This window comes from Rhipicephalus microplus, chromosome X (genome assembly GCF_043290135.1).
Source record: "Rhipicephalus microplus isolate Deutch F79 chromosome X, USDA_Rmic, whole genome shotgun sequence".
In the NCBI taxonomy this organism is placed as follows: domain Eukaryota; kingdom Metazoa; phylum Arthropoda; class Arachnida; order Ixodida; family Ixodidae; genus Rhipicephalus; species Rhipicephalus microplus.
The window spans coordinates 35,041,155-35,062,763 of NC_134710.1; the positions used below are offsets into that span (position 1 = coordinate 35,041,155).

General features: G+C 45.1%; 1 protein-coding gene and 1 long non-coding RNA gene across 4 annotated transcripts in view; one reads left to right on the forward strand and one right to left on the reverse strand.

Moving 5' to 3' along the window:
* The window catches only part of Sec8 (exocyst complex component secretory 8), a 117,125-nt gene extending 100,867 nt beyond the window's left edge, over positions 1-16,258 (reverse strand). For both annotated transcript variants that reach the window (XM_037426751.2, XM_075876189.1), the window contains exons 1-7: positions 16,070-16,258; positions 15,775-15,815; positions 15,573-15,661; positions 15,290-15,352; positions 15,074-15,212; positions 14,864-14,952; positions 14,711-14,787 (exon numbers count right to left, since the gene is read on the reverse strand). In XM_037426751.2, the coding sequence (XP_037282648.2) occupies positions 14,711-14,787; positions 14,864-14,952; positions 15,074-15,212; positions 15,290-15,352; positions 15,573-15,661; positions 15,775-15,815; positions 16,070-16,141 (570 nt within the window). In that variant the 5' untranslated portion in view covers positions 16,142-16,258. The remainder of the gene's footprint in view (positions 1-14,710; positions 14,788-14,863; positions 14,953-15,073; positions 15,213-15,289; positions 15,353-15,572; positions 15,662-15,774; positions 15,816-16,069) is intronic.
* Positions 16,259-17,348: 1,090 nt separating this feature from the next.
* Positions 17,349-19,737, forward strand: LOC142774994 (uncharacterized). 2 transcript variants are annotated; one of them, XR_012886619.1, is made up of 4 exons: positions 17,349-17,575; positions 18,059-18,164; positions 18,301-18,403; positions 19,457-19,737. It is a non-coding gene; the product is annotated as an uncharacterized LOC142774994 (long non-coding RNA). The 2 variants fall into 2 exon arrangements; XR_012886618.1 differs by having other exon boundaries at positions 18,301-19,737.
* The last annotated feature ends 1,872 nt before the right edge of the window (positions 19,738-21,609 follow it).

Below are 21,609 nucleotides of genomic sequence, written 5' to 3' on the forward strand. Positions count from 1 at the left end.
ACACACGCCACCAAATGGCTGGTGACCGTGTTGGCGTAGTTCGGAGCTGTGGCACCTTCGGGACCATGTTGGTGTCTCGGCCTTCGTAACAGTGGTTGGCAGCTGCGGGATCGGCCGGCGTCAGCGACATCGATGCGGTAAGTGCCTGATGTTTTCCCCTCAGTTCACCAGACTACTCTAGCACAGGTTATAGAAGTTTAAAGAAGGAACGTTTGAAGCATTACAGTGAGCGTTGATCGTTTCAAGCCACATCGAAGCGCTTTGAAACCAAAGTTAATGCGGAGGGTGTAAACACGGCAGTGTAAAAAATTGCTTGCGCGTCTTGCTAGTAGACTTATAGTGGGTACGGCAAGTAGATTCTTAACAGGGGCAAACAGCAAGAGGCTAGTGTGAACGATGGAGAACCTTAAGTGAAGTAACTCATCGAAATTTGTGAGGAACTTGGCCGTGCGAAACGAAGGCAAGCGATACTTCAGATCATGAGGGATGCAGGAGTGACAACTGAGGAAGTCGATGAGGCCTGGGCGAATATCAAAGCACGCCACGAGGAGGCTGAAAGGCGAGAAGTAGAAGTTCGCAAACACGAAGAAGCTGAAAGGCGAGAAGTTTGCGAACGCGAAGAAGCCGAAAGGCGAGAAGTTCGCGAACGTGAAGAAGCTGAAAAGCGAGAACGCGTGAGGAGGCTGAGAGACAGGATCGCCTTGAGTTGACACGAATAGAATTGGCAATCCTACAGTGTTCGCAGGCGCCTAGCGTAGATTCTGTGACAGTTCAGGTCAGCGGTCAGAGAATTCACGACCAACTGCCACCGTTCGTAGTAGGCGAGGATATGGCGAAGTATCTCATCAAGTTTGAACACGTCTGTGAGCGAAATGCTTTGGAGCGTTCTCTTTGGACGCAGCATTTGTTAGCTCTTCTTCCCGGCGAAGTGTCCAGCGCGATAACCTGTTTGTCGAGGGAAGCCTTTGAGAGCTATGACGAGATAAAGGAAGTGCTCTTGAGACGTTATAAGTTGTCACCTGAGTCTTTCAGGCAAAGGTTCCGGTATGCTAAAAAGGGGAATGAGCCACACGTTGACTTTGCGTTTCGTCTTAAAGCCGATTTAATTGAATGGCTCAACGGCAAAGGTGTTTATGACGATCACGATAAAGTGGTAGAATGCATTGCATTGAAGCAATTCTACCGCTGCATCGAGGATGATGTCAAGCTTTGGCTGCATGACAAACTGGTGAAGTACAGCTAAACAAGGCGGCAGAGCTAGCTGAGGAGTATTATACTCGCCGAAAGTTGTATAGCAGGGCAGTGCGCATTGAAAAGGATGAAAGGAAAGAGGGCTTTTCAAAGAAACCTGATCAACGGAAACCCGCTCCGCACCATAATTTCAGGAAGGACCCGTCTCTTACGAAGGACACTGTAGGGGAAGGGCAAACGAAAGCGGGGAAATCGAGTGAGGTTCCTAAACAACGCACTGATACCACACGGGCGTTTGAATTATGGAAGCCCCTAATCAGCTGCAACTGCAAAAAGGAAGGGCGCATCGCGATAAACTGTAAGCAAAAGTTTGCTTTTACAATAATCTAAGAATTGGAAAAGAACATGCGGTTGTTAGAGCCGTATCTCCAAGAAGTTAGTGTGAATGGAAAAATGTGTAGAGCACTTCGAAAACTCAGCGGCAGGGAAGAGGCATAAAGTACCTCTAAAAAGGAATGCGCTTTACTTTTGTGGGCCGTTCAAAAGCTAGCCTGTTATGTCTACGGTTCGAGGTTTGTGGTCGAAACGGACCACTGTCCTCTAACCTGGTTAAATAACATGTCGCCTAAAAAAAGTGGCCGGTTACTGAGGTGGAGCATGATACTCCAATAGCACAACATCGACGTTCGCTACAAAAAAGGAAAACTAAACGCTAATGCAGGTGAATTGAGCCATGCGTTTTAGTTAGTACCTTCTCCATCTTTCGGTTTCTCGCTGGCGATTCGGTGCAAAATTTTGTCCTCATCACGGCCTTAGCTGAGCGCTCTCGTCCAGGGTGATGCCAACTTTATGTTGTACTCTATTTCGTTACGTTGTTGTACGTGCAAAAATTTGAATTCTCATTTTGGGAGTCTTGTGTCCCACATGTGCCTCTTGATGTAGAGGGAACGAAATTCCTATAGACACGTAGCTAGGTGTATGTTGTACTATACTCTGTCTGGTGTTCTGTCGGGTGACCGAGGGCACTTGCTTGTGTCGTGTGTTGTCTGTCTTGACAAGTTGAAGAACCATCGACAAGTGCTGAGACCAAAAATCATCAGAAGAAACGAGCGAAGCTGCCCGGCAACTTGTGGCGACAAGCCAGTGGAGCTGGGATCCGTCTTCAAGAATGGGATGTGTTCACGGAACGGAATCTGGAGCTGCATTCTCCCCATGGCCCTGGAGGCGAACCTGGAGGGACCTGGCGAATGAACGCGCCCGACATTCGAGCCACGTGGAAGCAGCTCATCTTTCCGGCGCATTGTCTGGTGGCGGGGGTGCTCTTACGCCTGCGAGTCCACATCGAACGTCAATGCCTCTGCGAAAGGCAATCTGTGTCAAGGCCAGCAATCGAGTCCACCTGACGCGATCAACTCAACGTCATCAAGCGGCGGCGCTGGTCTGTCACGCAATGCGAGCTCCCTCAGCCCGCGAGCCCGTTGAAGCAATTGGCGCCTTCCAGTCTGGCGAGCGTAGCAACATCCCTCGTCTTTGGTGCAACCACGGGCAGCGGCGGGCCCCATTGGAGGATTCTGACATCATGGCCAGCGGCGCTTCTGGTTGGACATTTGGTTACTCAAAGGATCCCCAGTGCCTATAAAAAAAGCCCTGCGGTGCATCGCCAACAGTAGACCTATGTGTCAGAGAAGCCTCTTGTCGCTTCGACTCTCCATGCTGTCGGCGCAGCCGGTGTCCTTGGCAGCGGCGAGTTTCGTTTCACCCATTGTAACCTCGTCGGCAGTGCGCTTCGTAACAGAGAGAGAAGCCAAAGGATGCGTGCGAGAGAAGACATCTCGGCTCTTTGAGTCCCTAAGCTGTCGGCCCCAGTGCCGAATTCGTAACGCCTGTATTTTTATGCTGTACATAAACCTTGCCTTAACTCACCGTCGTCTCGTCCGCTTGTCTATCAGCTCTGCGCAGAAGCAGTCGCGAGCTGAGTAACACACGCTACCAAGCGGCTGGTGACCGTTTCGGCGGAGTTCAGAGCTGTGGCGCCTTCGGAAGCGTGTTGGCGTCTCGGCCTTTGTAACAGCATCTTGCTGGTCTGCTACTTGAAATGGCGTCTCACAACAACGACAACGAGCCACCTGCTTCCCGTGTTGCGTGCCACCGAGCCACTGTGCCACCGAGCCACCTGCTTCCTACATCCAGCCCCCATCCTTCGCTGGACAAGCTAGAGAAGATGTCGACGCATGGCTCAGCTCCTACGAACGGGCGAGTCGGTTTAATGGCTGAGATGCCACAGGCCAGCTCAACAATGTGGGACTCTTTCTCAAAGGAAACGCATCTATATGGTTTGAAAACCATGAAGAAAGTCTGACGACGTGGCGGAAATTCGTCGATAAAATGAAGATATGCTTCAGGGATCTGGCAGTGAAGAAGAAGCGTGCCGAGCAAACTCTTGAGCAATGAGCGCAAATCCCCGGGGAAACCTGCACAACGTATATCGAAAAGGTGCTCAAGTGGTCCGTTTTGAAAGCAGCTCGGTGTCGGTGCGGCTACTCTTTGCCATTCATTCTTGAATAAACACGCCCCGTCGTAACAATATTGAACAAAAGTTTCTTCCAGCATGTACAGGTTGGGCCTTTGCACATGCACGGCTTGGTTTTGTTTCATGGATCCAAGCTCCATAAAGTGGGCACAGGCCACAAAATTTGGTCCATGCAGTGCTCTAGACCCCTCTGCGGCACAGTGGGAGCGTTTACAATACAGCCATCATTTGTGTTTCTCTTTACAAAGGCCTCGTTTGCTATGCCTGTGTTCCCCTAACTGAAACCCTACAAAGTTGATTATCTACAGAATTTTGACAGCTTTAGTTGGACACACATACGCCCATGTTTCAACAATATAATGCTTATGCGTTGTAATAATTGTTGGTGTTTAGCATCCCAAAACCACTATATGATAATGAGAGATGCTATAGTGGAGGGCTCCAGAAATTGTGGCCACCTGGTGTTCTTTAACGTGCACCTAATTATAAGCACACGGGCCTCAAGCATTTACAAAAACTATTGGTAACACCCAAGATGCCGCCATGTGGCAGCGAAAAACGTTTGTAAAACAGCACAGTATATCTTCATGAAAACTGCAGAAAATATACAATGTGCAGATTATTACAAATAATGGTGACGGGCTAATGAAATGAAAATGTCCTGCCTGAATCACGGACACAAGTGTTGAAGACTCGGTGAGTTGGTTTGTCATACTTGCACTGTTATAGTGCATTACGGTAAAAAAGGAATGGCCAAGCAGACCGACCCAAGAGGACAGACCTGGAAGTTAGCACTCTGTCCTCTTCGGTTGGTCTGCTCAGCCATTTCTTCTTTACCGCAATGCGCTATACCAGTTCCTGTACCACGGAACTGTTTTATTCCTTTCAGTGACGGTGTGTACAAATGTACATGTCAACTTCGACAGTACGTCACGCACTGCTTGTTTCATCAAATGGCTTGAAACTCAGTGTGCACATTTGTACAGGCCTCCCGAGTGGACAACTTGTGATCATTTAACTTCATTATGCTGAGTATTGGTGCACAAGATCACTTTGCTGGACACACTTCTATGTTCAACGAATGTGACGTATCGCATTCCAGCACCAATGTCAAGAGTTTTTATTGTTGTTAGAAATACAGCAACAATAAATAAAAACTGTGCATACATTTCGGGCCTAACAGTTTATTCTTTTTATGCAAGTATAAAAGCTGACTGATAGTAGGATAATTAAATATTGAGTTACACACTAATTAACTAATTACTGAAACTCACATAAAACAAAACAATTTGTCATTTTCTTTCCGAGAATTTAACACTGAGTGCTTTGAAATCATCTCATGTGAATTTGACGCATCTCCAGACAATGCATCATAGTGCGTGATTGAAGGAGATTTATAGGCTATAAACTGTGCAGAGTTGCTTCAGTAGCCTCTTTAATCATGACATTGAACACCCAGCAGTTTGGCTGCCAGCCAAAGTTGCTTCAAGTCGACATATATGCATACATTGCCACAATCAATTGAATCAAAACAGCAGCAGTTTCACATCAGGCTGAAAACATCCATGTTGAATGGGGGCCAACAATTCACATGCCAACTTTGCCAGTGCTTCTGGTGAGAGCAGCAAGTTGGCATGAGCATTCCAGGCAGATAGAATGAGTGAGAGAAGTACTAAGATGAGCATATCAGCTTCTAACTTGAATTATGGGCTGAGGAACAAAAAAAACCCTTCAAGACATACAGATCAGGGATGACTTCAAGCTCACCACAGTAAGTGTGGTTGCTGTCTCGTAGTAAAAAAGATTACCTCCCACATGATATCACTTATGTACTTGGGACCAACATTTATAGACACTTTTTCAGTTTCCAAACTCCTGCTTTTGAAGCAGGTGCAATTTGCTGCACAGAAGTGTGGGGGCGCTGCAGTCCAACTTTGCACCAAGTAACCGGCTGCTCTCCGCTGGCTTCACTGCTGCAGCAATTTTGTGTGTTGATGATGATATATGGCGTTTTTTGGCGCAAGGGCCATTTGAAGGCCAAAGAGCGCCAGTTCATGGGACAAGAAATGTGGATTATGATTGTGATTAGCGGCTGTATAAGGGCCATAAAATTCCTCGCAGTAAGGCGGGTAAAAACATACAAGTAATAAAATCATGACCATGCCGTGAAATGTGTGTGTGGTGTGAATAGGCGACAAAAGTTGGTGATAATTTAAAATGATGGTGGACATGTATGGCATTAGCACAAGTACCTCACTCGTTCATACCCTTGCCTCCAAGGGCCGTGAGGCAAGTGCTTTCCTGTGTAGCCACCGCAGCAAAAACCTCCCTGGAGAGGTCGTGCTACGGGATGCCCGGGTATATGATATGAAAATTATGAATTTCTTTTAAAAACGCTAACAATAATTTATGACTAAAAAGCGGTTCCCTACCAACGAACATTGCAGGGTGTAAAGGTATATGTTGTCGGTAGGGTAATGGAAAATGCTGTTTTCTTAGAGTTTCTAATTGTTTACATTGAATTAAAACGTGAAGGACTGTTGATGCCTCACTACATTTGTCACACAATGGTGGATCGCCACCGCACAAAAGATGTGTGTGTGTCATGTATGTGTGTCCTATCCTGAGTCTCGTTAGTATTACCTCTGTATGGCGCGATTTTGATACTGGCAGCCAATGACCAAGGTGTGGCTTAATAATGTGTAGTTTGTTTTGTGTGTGTGTATCCCACTTGCTCTGCCAGTAGTCCCTGAGGTTTCGATTGAGAGACAGCCTAAGATCAAGGGCCGGAATTAATATGGGTGTAGGGGCAGTGCTTTTGTGGATGGATGCAGCGAGCTAATTCGCCCTCACATTGCCTTGGATCTCACGGTGCCCTGGCACCCAGCACACTACAACATGTTGTTTGAGTGTGTAGAGTGTGCACAAAATGGAGTAAAGTGAGACAAGGACCGGGTTTTTTTGTTTTTTAAGACTGTGCAGAGCCGTTACCACACTGAGGGAGTCTGTATAAATTACTGCTTTTTGTATTTGTAATTGTTTGATGCGTTTAGCTGCCACAAGTATCGCATAAGCTTCCGCTGTGAAGATACTTGTGCCTGGATGTAGAGGGCCAGCATCCGAAAAGGATGGGCCGACAGCAGCGTAGGACACAGAGGAGTTAGACTTGGAGGCATCTGTAAAGAACTCAGGACGTGTGTATTTGTGTTGAAGTTCCAGGAAGTATGTTCGGATATGGGCAATAGGTGCATGTTTTGTAACTTCTAGGAAAGACACATCGCAGTCTGTAGTCTGCCACTGCCACGGTGGCGGGTATGCTACAGGAGCCATTAAACTGTGTTCAAGTGACACTCCAGTTTCTTCAGCTAGACCCTTCAGGCGAACTGAGAAGGGCTGCCTCATCGAAGGCCTGTTTTGAAACAGAATGTAGCTCGACAGATCATTAATAGTAGAGTATGAGGGGTGCTTCTTGTCTGCTTTCACCTTAAGAAAATATACAAAGGACATGTAAGTTCTCTGTAGATGAAGCGACCATTCATTTGACTCAACGTAAAGGCTTTCTACAGGGCTGGTGTGAAAAGCACCCGTAGAAAGGCGAATGCCCAAATGGTGCACGGGGTCCAGCATCTTCAAAGCACTTTGAGTTGCAGACTGATAAACAACAGCCCCATAATCTAAGCGGGTGCAAATGAGGCTTCGATACAGATTCATGTGGCATTGCCTATCACTACCCCAAGTAGTACGTGACAACACTTTTATAACATTCATGGCTTTTAAACATTTTGTTTTTAAATACTTGATGTGCGACACGAAGGTCAACTTGTTGTCCAAGATTAAGCTAAAGAATTTATGCTCGGCTTTGACAGACAGACGTTGCCCATTCAGTCGAATGTCAGGTTCCGAGTGCATGCCTCTCGAGAAAACAAGACACACGTGCTTTTTTGTGGGTTAAGTCGAAATCCGTTTTCATCTGCCCATTTGGAGACCTTGTTTAAACCCAGCTGAACCTGCCGCTCACACATTGCCAATTTGCATGACTTGAAGCCAAGCTGGACGTCGTCGACGTATGTACAATAGAACATATTGCGGGGGATGGACAGTTGCAAGGAATTCATTTTGATGAGAAACAGTGTGCAGCTAAGTACACCACCTTGTGGCACGCCTGTTTCCTGGACAAATTTTTGGGAAAGAACCGTGCCCACTCGGACACGGAATGTCCGGTTTGACAGGTAACTTTCGATTATGTGAAACATTCTTCCGCGCACGCCAAGGTGGGACAGGTCTTTTAGAATTCCAAAACGCCATGTTGTATCATAAGCCTTTTCGATATCGTGGAACACAGAGAGAAAATATTGTTTATGGACGAAGGAGTCTCTGATCTGTGCCTCGATACGAACAAGGTGGTCTGTGGTGGATCTACTTTCTCGAAACCCGCACTGAAATGGGTCGAGCAAATTGTTTGTTTCAAGGATATGTACAAGTCGGCAGTTTATCATTTTTTCGAAGACTTTGCACAAGCAGCTTGTAAGTGCAATAGGCCTATAACTTGAAGCTAAAGAAGGGTCCTTGCCCTCTTTCAAAATGGGAATAATAATAGCCTCTTTCCAGGAGGTAGGGATAGTGCCAGAAGACCAGATAGCATTGTACAAACAAAGTAAGGTTTTTTGTGTTTTGGCTGGTAGGTTTTTTAACATTTCATACACCACACGGTCAGAACCTGGGGCAGAAGTACTGCAGGAGTTTAGAGATGTTCAAGCTCAGCTAGACTGAAAGCTTGGTTATACGCCTCGTATCTAGTGGATTTGTGTTCGAGTTTCTGCTTTTCTATTCTTGTTCTATATTTTTGGAAAGTGTCAGTATAGTGGGACGAGCTGGATACCCGTTCAAAGTGTGCACCGAGGAAGTTTGCCTGATCTTCCAAGGTATCACCCTGAGTGTTTACGAGTGGAAGTGTGTGTACTTGTTTTCCTGCTATCCTACCGACCATGTTCCAGACTTTAGCCTCTTGTGTGTATGAATTGATCCCCGACAAAAACTTCTGCCAGCTTTCTCTTCTGGCCTGCCGACGCGTTCTCCTGCCTTGAGACTTTATTTTCTTGAAGGTGTCAAGATTTTCAGCTATTGGCGAGTTCCGAAGCAACCTCCATGCCCTGTTCTGTTCCTTTCGCGCATTACGACACTCTGTGTTCCACCATGGGATGTGTCGTTTGCCGGGCATTCCAGATGTTTGCGGTATGCACTTGGCTGCTGCGTCAGTTAGAAAAGCTGTGAAGTACTGCACAGCTTCATCTATGTTTAACCTACATATGTCTGTCCAACTCAAACGTGTAGTGTTGTGAAACTGTTCCCAGTCTGCTTTGTTTGTCAGCCATTTGGGAACATGTAGAGGACATTCATATGTTGTTTGTGAACTCAACACTACAGGAAAATGGTCACTTCCATATAGATTATTTATGATTTTCCATTTCAGTAAGCGTAGGAGTGAAGGAGATATGATGCTGAGGTCTATAGACGAGTAAGTTTTGTTGGCAACGTTATAGTATGTTGGCTCTTTCCTATTCAACAAACAGGCACCGGAAGAGAAGAGAAATTGTTCAATGAGACGACCTCGTGCATCACAGCGAGAATCGCCCCACAGTCCACTATGTGCATTTAGGTCCCCAAGAAGCAAATAAGGTTCGGGCAGTTCGCCTATTAAAGACTGGAATTCACGTCTTTCAAGACGGTGGTGGGGAGGTACATACACAGAGCAGATGGTGACGAGTTTGTTTAAAGTACCGCTCGAACAGCCACCGCCTCAAGGGATGTCTGGAGTGGTAAATGTGTACCCGCTACTCCTTGGTTAATAATAATGGCTACGCCACCGGATGACGCCACAGCATCATCTCGGTCCTTTCGGTATATGACGTAAGCACGTAAAAAATTTATATTAGAGGATTTTAGGTGTGTTTCCTGTACACACAGCACTTGAGGCGAGTGTTTGTATAAAAGTTCTTGGGCGTCGTCGAGGTTTTTAAGCAGTCCTCTGACGTTCCAATGTATAATTTCTGTTTCCATATTGAAAGTAAAGTAGTGCAGTGTGTACGTTAAGGGAGTGACTTGTTTAAGCTGAAAGGTCGAGCTCAAGTAACAGGGCTATTATCAGGCCCTGTTACGAGCTTTTTAGTTCTCTTGGCGCGCTCCAGAGAGCCGTGCCGCCGTATCCATTGTCTCCTCGGAGGCACTCGATGCCCGCTCATGCGAGCTGGTTTTTCGAAGCTTGGGCCTCGCCTGGCGAGGTGAGGCCTTGAGACCCGAGGACCCTGGAGTCTCTGGTCTCTGTTCAATAGTAGGCGGAGTAGACTCACCTACTGCCGCCTTGGGGGCAGGCGCCACAGCCAATGGCTCGCTCTGCGCAGGCCGAAGGAGTGGCAAGGGCTGCTGCGACACTTCCCCCTGGCGCGCCGCATCAGCATATGTGGGGCCATAAAATGGCGAGACTCTTTTTCTTGCTTCTTTAAATGTAATGTTTTATTTTATCTTTAAAGTGATGATCTCTTTTTCTTTTTTCCAGAAAGAACAGGAACGTGAGTACGCGGCATGATTACCGCCACAGTTAACACAGTGTGCAGGTGCTTCGCAGTTGTCAGACGCATGGCCCCCGACTCCACACAGAGCACGTTTTCCGGCCACGACAGCTTTGCGAGCCGTGGCCATATCTCCGACATTAGAAGCAATGGCGGGGGTTGGGAATATATGGCCTCACGGTTGTCTTTGTGTACCCAGTCTGAATGGTTTCCGGCAAATCGCTCGAAGCAAAGGTCAGTACTAAGTGTTTGGTTGGGATTTCCTTTTGATCTCTTCTGATCTTAATACGCTGTACGTTTGTCACGTTCTGGCTCTTCCATCCTTCCAGAAGTTCAGCTTCGGTCAGGTCAAGCAAATCTACGTCCGATACGACCCCGCGAGATGAGTTCATGCACCTGTGTGGCGTAATACTGATGGGTGTGTCTCCAAACGTTGTGAGGGTGTTCAGTTTATCGAATTGGTCTTTGTCACGTATCTCAAGGAGTAGATCTCCACTGGCCATTTTGGTAACCTTGTACCCGGCACCGAGAGTTTCGGTTAAGCACCTAGCCACTATGAAGGGGGATACAGTTCTGGCTTGCTTGTTAGTTTTTTCGCAGTGTATAACGTGGAAATGAGGAAAGATCCGTCTTGGCCGGATGAACAAATTGATATCTTCGGTGCGTACCCGCTTTGAGGAGGCACGATCACTAAGTAAAGGGAATGCTTTGTGCATGCTAATTGTATGTTGTTCAGCAGCGTTGGCGGCCACCCACAACGGAGCCCAACGAGGGGACGCTGCAAGTTTGCGGATGCTGAAAGCTTGCAGACGTCAGCCGTACAACTCTGCTATAACCCAATGTGCCCAGGCCGAGGTAGGCTATTTGCACAGGGTTAACCCTTGCCGCCGAGAAAATTGGAAGTAAGCAGAAGAGAGAAGTAGATAGGAAAGCTAAAAAAGTAAGAAAGACGAAGATGTAGGGAGAGAGAGATAGGAAAAGGCGACTGCCGATTTCCCCTGGGTGGGTCAGCCCAGGGGTGCCATCTACGTGAAGCCGGGGCCAAAGGGGCGTGTTGCCTCTGCCGGGGGGCCTTAATGGTCCAATCACCCAGCGTCGGCTCAACCCCCAGGATCCCCTTTTCCCCGGACACCGCAAAGCCACGCACGGCTAGGCGTGAGAGGGAGTAGAAACTCCCCCGTTAGCTCGGGTCCGTGGTGTCGCTACACAACAAACGCCTGCTTTCACAGGCGCCCCTGCGGGGCAATTTTGTGTGTTCCGTCTCAATATTCGGTCTCACTTTTTTTTTCTGTGTGTATCTCTCTTTGCTTACTGTACATGTAGCATGCTTCCACGGTCTTCTGAAGACAATTTGACAGCTACAGTGACCAAGACAGTCAGACATCTATGACGTAGAAAACTCTCAGATTGTTGACATAGCAGGCAGGATCTAAGCATTGATCACGTGTGGACAGATCGAGCATTTGTGTACGTCTCCCGAGGTTAATTCTACTGTTGCTACTGTCCTGTGCACCGTAGCTCAAACCTTCCGGACACCACAGCGATGTGTTTTGTGCCCGGGCGCACCAGTGGGTACAGGAAAAGCCCTGAGAAATGGCACATCTCTTCACCGTACGACCCGCTGTTACTGCATAAGTGGGAAAGATCCACGAGGAAGTTTGGGAAAGACGTGCAAGGTGGACGATGTTCACTTTCGAGAAAGCGACTTCCTGAAGACATAAGCATATCATGAATCGAGAAGTCTGAATCAACCAAGGTGCTTGGGCATTGAGGAATGATGCACTACCTTGATTATTTGCAAACCTCCCAAGGTACTTGTCATAAAGCCGCAAAAGAAAAGGTACCTGTACAACAACCAACTGCTCCTGCCTTGCGATCTACCAGAAGAATCCCGGCAACAAGTACGCGCTCCTTTGGAGGACTCCCTTTTTTTTTTTTTTTGAGCAATTGGAAAAAAGTGTGCTTAAGCTTCCCTGCAACTAGAGTTCGGCGATCCTTGAGGAGGCGGAAAAACCTCCTGTAATAATCTTCTATAATGCAGAATTCAAAGAATATATCTACTGGCACAGCAAAAGGAAAAAGGGCACCGCTAAGAAATATTCATTACAAGGACTGTGTGGGTATGACTGGGGTATGTGTGTCTTGTGTCATTTTAGCAAGAACACTAAAAAAAACAGAATGGCAAAAACAACCATGAACAAGGTTCAAATTGCCACCAGCGAATTAAGAAAACGCTTGATCTGTGCCACTGCCGCTCGAGAACGGAGAAAACTTGAGATACGCCGGCTAAATGGGGGGGGGGGAAAAATTAAGACAGCATCTCCAACGACTCTCAATGATCTAGTTGATTTACTTGAAGTGAAGGAAGTGTCCATTCATTGTACCTCCATAATGCAACAAAAGCAATATCTACAGATCGTTATAGGTACACAGCTGATTGGCTTATGCTTTGTTTACTCCTCACAAGCCGAAATTGTTACAGGAATTCATCTATGCACTTATTTAAAATTCGAATGGTCATGACTAGTGTGTGATAGTGACAAGTGTTTTTGTGTATTAATGCACTGATGTTTTCCTATTTTCACAAAATTTGAATTTTTTTAATGATCCCAAGTATTATTCACTCATAGACACCCATAAATCTGAATACTTCAGAAGAAGAAAATGCACTTGTTTATACCAGCTGAATAGACAAATAGCGTCGTTTCAGTGGGATTTTAAACGTGGCTGATACCTAACAGCAATTGCTCAGTTTTAACTTCAAAGTACGGCCAGCTTAGGTGCTTATTGCTGCACAGCCTCAAAGATCCGTTTCCTTAGACTCGCGAAAATAACTTGTAAACAACCAGGCTGGAACCAGATGAGCCGCAGGTTTTACCGAGGCTTTGTTGAGATGCACCTTATACAATTGAGCTCCAAATTTTGTTTCTACTACCTGGAAGAACAAGAAGTTACAGGGCGATAAAACGGCTTTTTAATCAACAAATGCTCGCCTAGCCGCTTACGCAAGCTATTATTTTTAAAGCGACCTGGAAAGATGCTACATACACATCTAGGCTTGACTTTATACTCCTCGTGCCTAAATTAAAAAGTCGTGGTGTTGTGTTACACTGCTGACCGGCTACACTGCGCCTAGCTGTAGCGACGACCCTCGTTTACTTGGCGCAAAGTTGGACTGCAGCGCCGCAGGGGCGGGAACTGTAGCCGGCCGCCTGCTCCCCGAAAGTGAAGCAGAGAGTTCCGAAACTGAATAAGTATCTATAATTGGACAACATGCTCACAGACAGAAATCCTTTGACTTCTTTGTCTAAGAAGTTCTGCCTTATAAAACACGAGTATAACAAGCCTCTCCAGCAAGTGCCAAGCATGTTTCACTGCAAATAATTGGCCCCTTGTTTTTATGGGCCAGTTTCATATATTCCACGAGCTTTTACACATAAAATATATTGGAAGCAACGGTGACTCGGCCTAGCCATCACAATAGCAGTAATGAAACTGATTTTTGACTCTTTGAAGCAGGAAAAGTACCGATTTGGAGCAGCCATAAGTGTTTTCAAAACAGAAAAAAAAAATGCTATTTTGCAGCAGCTATTGATGCTTTAGGAGCAGATGCTTGCCATACATTAATTGGAGTTCAGAGCATTGTTGAAGCATCTTGCAAAATTATATTTATTATGAAATATATTTAACCGACAACAATCAATATAAATTTCATGAAATAAACATGACAGGTTCTCAAAATTGTACTGTGAAATGAGCTATAATTTAAAGTAGATGTATTTGTTGCAAAAATCGAATCAAACTGGTAAAGCTGAGTGCCACATTTTAGAAGCAACCACAGTCCCATATAACTTGCCAAATAAGCAGTAGATCATCGGTATGAGATAAACGCAATCCTGCTCATTTTTCACATTTCACCACACTAGCCTGAATGTCTAGCTGAGAAAGAAAAAGAAAAGCCAAATGGGCTAGATACTTAATAAGCCAGTTGTTGTCGCAGAAATTAAATCATAGCCGATAATTTTGCACACAGGCACGATAGTACACAAATTCTTTTCCATTTCTTTAGGACCTAAAGTCAGTCCAACAGTAAAAGTTCATCCTTCTCATTCTTTCAGCGTCATTTTAGAGCAGGCTTGGAGCAATCACTAACGAAAATTACTGTTTCGAGCAGGATAAGTTTGCATTTTGATTGACGCAAGATGCTACAAGCTCATGCACTCTGTGACGTCAGAGCCTGTGGTGGTCAAAATTATCCCCATTCCCCCGCTACATCACCTCTCACAGCCCAAATTGCTTTGGTATGTTTAACCGACAAACAATCTACTCTGCCTATTTGTCCCCAGTTTCTATTACACAGAAAAAGCAAAAGTCCCATATCAACAAGCCCAAGTATCTACCTTCAATTGCAGCAACAGCTTACCTCTTTTTTGAAGATAAGCTTTCCTTTCACATCTTTAAGGGCCTCAACACCTTCGAGACTTCCTTCCACAAGATTAACTGCAAATGAACGAGATGAAGATGACAGTGGTGAGAAGCAACATATGAACAAGTCCACCAAGCAAGTTCTACTGACCGGAAGACACAAGCAACTGAGTGGCATGAAGATATTGCTTTTTACTGAGAAAAGCGTCAATCTTGTCTGGAACTTCCACTAATGATTCACTGCAAATAAAAGCAGGAATACTGAGCCATCAGAACAATAAAAATGAATACTGGTATTCACAATCAAATTCAATGACACATATTTGCAGATCACTAGCCCTTTCATGTTTTACCAACTTACATTTCTTCAAGAAGCTGGAGAACATGCTTGTGCTCCACAGACTCTAGCCAAAGCTTCTTTAGTTCATCTCGCTTGCAGTGAAGAAGGGTCTTGCAAGTTGTCAACTTTTCCTTGATACACTGCACTTTGCTTCGTGATGCTGTAATTTCGGTGCCTATATTTCAGTACTGCGTAAAAGTGTTGAAAGTAAGCACCGCAAAAAAGAAAAATACTTGCCTGATATTCTAGATGAAATCTTACTGAAATCTTGCATTGCACGCGTGAGGTCATCCTTGTTTTCTGCAAAAATGACGTTACTTGCTCAATTAGTAGGCGAAAAGAAATTCTACATTTCGTACTAAATTTAGTGAATAACCTTATCCACACACCTATGATCCAAATAAGCGTTTAAAAATTGCGTAACATACGTGCACGACGTGGTAAAATCAAAATGTTGCTCTTAACGCATCCACAATTTATAAATAAACCTAAGCGAGCGCCGAGGAAACTTATTACTCACGTGCAACCAAGTCATCCAACTTTTGATCGCTACGTTTGAAGTCCTTCTCAAGTTTCGCTTTCTCGCGATCACGATCGGCACTGTTCTGACTGTCAAGGTTGGAGAAAATGGTGGAAGCGAAGCCATAAGTAGACAGCAGTGAAATTAAGCTCATCCATCCTACGAAATATCAATACCCTGTGACACGACATGTAAGCCATACCTGGCAGAGAGCGACCTGATAACCGATATAAGCAGGCCATTCTGAAATGAAAACAGCAGAAAGGGCGTGTTCAGTACTTCGTGTGCGACCCACAGATAAAATTCTAACGAGCAGGAGTCGACAATCACCTATCAGGTGTAACATCACACACGCTCTGTACTCGTCCAGTTCACTTAAAGTACCACAGCGTGCAGCGAAATATGCACCGTGGAAGGTCTAAAAAATGCACAGTCCTACTCTGACAGCACGCGCCTACAACGGTACAGAACAAGCATTGGTAAGAAGAAAATGTTACCGAATCCTTCGTTGTCTTGAACGTTCTCGGCGGCCGCACAGGACCACCCGATGCAGTGGCATAGTTTGCCATCTCCCTGTGACGCGTTCAAAAAAACATTGAAGTTCAGCTCGACGTTTTGCCACAAGACCTCAGACGCCGCACACACCTACGAAGACGCCATTTTCGGATTAACCGGCTGTTTCAGCCACTGCAATAGCCACTGGTAGGTGCTCTGTGCTAAAGCCAGCAATAAGTACTAAACCAATTGAAAATAAAAAACTACATAATAATTAGCGCAATTGTAATACAAAATGAAGAAAATTTTATGAAGTGAATTTTGATTGTTTGTTTACTTTGTGTGTGAGACTGTTTTTTTTTTTTTTTTGCGTTTAGTTAGCACAGTCAGGCCCCGGGAACTCTCAAGTTCAAGTGCTCCCCTGTACCAGTGACGCCATTAAACTACGTAGATAGCGCAACAATCACACGTGAATTAAACATATCCTACGTTCACGCCGTCATTGAAATTACGTTTTCAGCATGATAATATATACCGCCACCAGCACAATTCTGTTTGGCGTTGCATATTTTAGTTGCCAGACTTTGGAGTGATTATTGCAAAATTTTGTTTGGCTTTGCATTACTCAGTTGCCAGACTTTAGAATGATTGTTGCCGAATTGCTGCCAAATTTGGCAAAGAAATTTGCCCCTGTAGTTGTGATTTACCCGTGAGGGCTTTATGTCGTCCGTGGTGCATGTCGCCTGCCGCGCGTTTTGCGAGTGCGTGTGCGACGTTGGCCGTTTCAATTAACGGAATAAACCGCGTGCTGCAGAATTTGGAGCGCGTTCTCTTGCTGTGTGCGCAGCTGTGCAAATAAGAGATCGTATTAATGCTTAAGGGGAAGCGAATTTGTGAGCCGCGCTTCAATATACGTTGCACTCGTGTAGCCGAAGCACGGAATATCTCCATAGCGGTGCGCACCTGTAGGGGGCGAAAAAAATCAACCACGGCGCGTTTCTGCTTCAAACACCCATAGTGGATTTACTAACATCTCTCGCCACTCGAGCTATTGCACTTTTTTGTAGAGGCGCCTTCGTCGGGACCAAGTTTTATTTTAGAACGATCAAATACTACATGTTTGCGTACCGCTACACATAAAAAACATTTTGTTCTTTTAACAAGTAGTTTTTTTTAACATGTGCTGCGTCATCAATTTTTCGTAATAGTTTTTGCTGCAGCTAACTTGATGTCAGTACCAGCCTATCGACATCACTATCCTCATTTCGAAGTTTTCAGCGGCCAACGGTTGCGACGGCCGGTAACGGCTCGCGGTACGTTCGGCTGTGTCTCGGACTGTTTCGTTTCGCTGTAAATACTTCGAGCCTCTGCCGACCGGCACATTCTTTCTCATTCTGTTTATTTTGGCTCGTTCAAATGTTTTCGCGAAGGGAATTCGAGTGACTTTCGGGGAACGAAGCGACCGTTGAAGCTTTCATCGGATGAACACCAGTTGCAAGCCCGAGGTGGTGAGTAGAAACCACTTCAGTTTTTTAAGGATGGCTGCTTGCGGGGCTAGTTGGGGCTAGTTGGTTCATGTAGTTTTTTTTTTTTTTTTTTTGCCAATGACTGCGTAGGCGTCACACGGTGGTAGCGCATTGCAGTATTAAATTTTAAAAGTGTTCAACGTCTCAATCTGTAAACGGAAAAACGTGCATTACTTGCGGCGTGCATGGCGTCACGTGGGAACGAGTCGCTGACTCAATAGTTAATTCTGAAATTCTATCATCAGGTAACACCAACCAGGCCGTTGCGATAAAAGAAGGCAAATAAATCACTATCGCCTCGCATGTGTCTTCTTAGCTAGCCCATATATTAGTGCAAAAAACCTACTAGTTAATAGTTTACTGCAGTCGCGTTTGAGAAACATCACATAATTATGGGTCTGGTTTTGCTATAGTGTGATAAAGGAAGCGTCACATGAATGAGAAATACTTCTTTTTCTGCCACAGCCTCCTGGCCCACCTGACATGGAAGCAAATGTGTACAATGGGCAAGGAACCTGCTACATGACATGCCTTGTGAAGAAGCAGCCCTGAGTGATATACATGTTATGAGGTACCACTACATATATGTATAAAATACTGCTGTTTACTAATTAACTGAGTTTATTTGTTTACTTTGGAAAATTTCATGCATTGATTATGCATTGATTTCATGCATTCATATCTGGTGATGTTACTTGTTTTTCCAGACTGCCATGCAATGACAGGATGACTACCCCCGAATGTCCACTCTGCAAGCACGTTGAAACATCTGAATGTCCACTACAACAAGTCATCTCTAACCTCACACATGTAATGCTGTATTTGTGAATGTTTTACCGCGCATATCGTGGAGAGGTGCTTTAGGTTGGCTACAAGCATTGCCTGCCTACCGTGGCATGGAATCTACACTTCAACAATGTTGAAACTTTAACACTATTAGTTAGATTGTGTGGCGCTGCTGAGCTCAACAACACACTGTTTGATCCCAGCCACTGTAGCCATATTTCGATGGGGGTGAAACGCTAAGAGGCTTGTGTGCTTAAGGGTTTATTTGATTCGCCTGCACCACACGATCGATTTTACAAAGTGCTGCACCTCGCCATTCATCTCAGTGGCGCAGCAATGGCACCTTCTAAATCGTGCCATTCATTTCAAAAAGCGCAGGACAGGTACAGCACCAAAACTAGTTCATGACTTTCCCGTACCTTCTGCCCTGAAGGCGCTGGTTTGGTGCAGGCGCATGCACAGCTTAACAAACAACATACCATTCAACGTAGGTACTGTACATACCTCTGCAAATGCGGCGTGTTTTGCCAAGATGTTTGCACCTCATTAAATTAAGCGAACAAAAATAAGGATTCCACCTTGTCATTCACTTGTGATGCCGCACCGCTGAACTCCTGCCGCACAAGTTCTGAACTTCTCGTGTACAGCTGTGAACCAGTTCGGATTGGTGCAGGTGAACTAAACTGACCCTTAAAAGATGGAAGCTTGAAAATATGAAAAATATGTTAACATAAGGGGTCAAAGCAAATGTTTCGACAAGCAGTCTTGTCTTCTGTGAAGCTACAGTGTCATTTGTTTGAACCCATGGAAGCCAGAATCAATCTAAATTTGCCCACTACTGTACGACTCACGATCGCTTCATAGTTGGCATGTGAATTGTCGGAAATTATTATTTGCACTACATAATGAACACACCCACAGTGATGGACATTAACAGTCTTTCCGACATTTAGTTGTGCCTTGTGACAGTTTACCAACAACACCCAAAACTGTTTCGTCTTAAGTAACTGTGTTTAGCTCATACAAGTTTACAAAAAGATGCACCGAAGCTCATAAGGCTGCACTCAATTGCTTTAGCTTTGCAGATATGTTCAATGGGCTCCTAAAATGGACCGTGGCAGCCGCGGCAGTGGATTCCGACAAGGAGGAAGAGGTGGTGGAGGTTGGGGGGGCGGTGGGGGTGGTCGCAACCGTTGGTGAGAGAACAATAGGTGCGATATGGTCGTCATAACAGGTTCATTGTTAGTATCATGCTGCATGTTATCAGATCACCATGAATTGTTCATTTCAATCTAGTTTTCTTTTTTTATATTAGATTTTTATTATGGACAAGTGACAATAAACTGTTTATCATCGCCTTGTATGCGTCTTTATTTGGTCAGGGTGCTGCATAGACTCCGAAGAAAGCCAATTAAGCAAGCATATCATGGTCACAGCTGCGTTGCTTGTAGTTGTTCGTGCCGTTTCATGTGCCCACAGTGATGAGCTTATGTCACGTGATATCTGAAAAGTAGTGGTATTTTTGATGACTTGTCCATGCGTGCGGGTGTGCGTGAGTCAAGACATTGTGTTCTTTCAGGCGCATGCATGGTTCATGGGCTCCTGTCGAACCCTTGCTACCTACTTTCATCCCACTCAGTCTTTCAGCAAAAGTGCTCATGCTTTAGTGGTCTTACCCGAGCCGGGAGCATTGCTTGCTGCTGTAGCCATTCTGAAAACCATAGTGAGAGCTGAGTGGGTTGAAAGATCTTGACCTTGGCTGTCATTTTTTGAATGTCTGTTTACAGCAAGTGCAATGTCGCCTCTTCTAGTTTACGGCAAGGCCGGAAAATGAGGCTTGTGAAAAACTCATTAAATTCATTATCTTAATGCAAAAGGGTTAAAGAGCTTAATTTACAGAAATGTTGGTGGCTGCATTGTTGGTTGCAAGTAAAAAACCATCTTGTCTGTAACTACAAAATTGCAAAAGATTCTAACAAAGTGCTTGATTGGGCTGGTTGGTGCTGCATGGTAGAGGAAAAAGTGCTTAGCAATGCAAACAATGGGAGTTAATAAAAGAAACGGAAACAGAGCGCTGAACAGCGCTCTGTTCTTGTTTTTTATATCACCTCTTGTCGTTTGCACTGTTAAGCACTTCTGTCTGTGAAAACTTCAAATAAAAAAAATCTGGTACAAATGAAGATCAAACCCAAGCAGTTTGCGTGGCAAGCAGATGTTGGGCCACTTCGCGATGTGTCTGCTTGGAAATACCCTGAAAATAAGTTCTCCTGCTTAGAAATGCATTGAAAATAACTTTCCTGCTTTACAAACACTCATGTCCTGGATACAGGCTTCACAATGCAAGTAATATGGCAGTAGCATTGCATGGTACAAGTGTACATTGCCATCGGGCATGACCGCAGTTGTCGAACACATCGTTCCCTCCCAATGTTCATGGCTTTGGCTTGCCTCGTTGTTCCAGAGCACTGCTACATAAACTCTGTCCTGTTGCACGAATGATTTAACCATCAAGGGCGTGTTGACAGTCTGTTGTGCGCATGGCTCCTGCGAAACACTTGAGCATCGTATAGTACACTGTCCCACATTCACTACGCAGCAGGCTTTGCTGATTAAGGAATATAAATTCCTGGGACTAAAGTGTGTGACCGTAGACGATTAGCTCTTTTCGAGAGGAGGTGTTTTTCGACATGACCAGGCCCGTCTGGCTCTGCTGACTTTTATCGACCAAACAGACCTGGCCACCCATCTACAGGCGTTTTTTTTTTAATTTCTAGTTTAGTTATGCTTGTCTAGGTCTTAGTCATTTTTTGTTTCCTTCCCTCTTTTATTTCCTCTTTCTCCCCTCCTGTCTCCTTTTCTCCTATTTCTTTCCTTCTCCCAAAAGAGTAAGCAAGCGTTGTGCCCCTCTAGGTTTCAGTTGCCAGCTTGCGCTCTCTCTTTTTTTTTTGTGTGTGTTCTTCGTGCATCCGTATATGCAAATCAAGTAACAATAGTGACAAATGGCACACACAATACTGCGTGTATTCTTAAGACCACGTAGTGGGTGCATAGCAATTTTGAAAACATTTCATGCACATAATTGCTCATGGTTTAAAGCATGCTACCCATTACACAGAACCTGATCATATGCGGGAGCTGCACTGACACAAGCCACTTTCAACTTTGTCGTTTACATTGCAGTAATCCACAATTTAATGACTTCTCGCATAGCATCATACGATAAGTAGTAA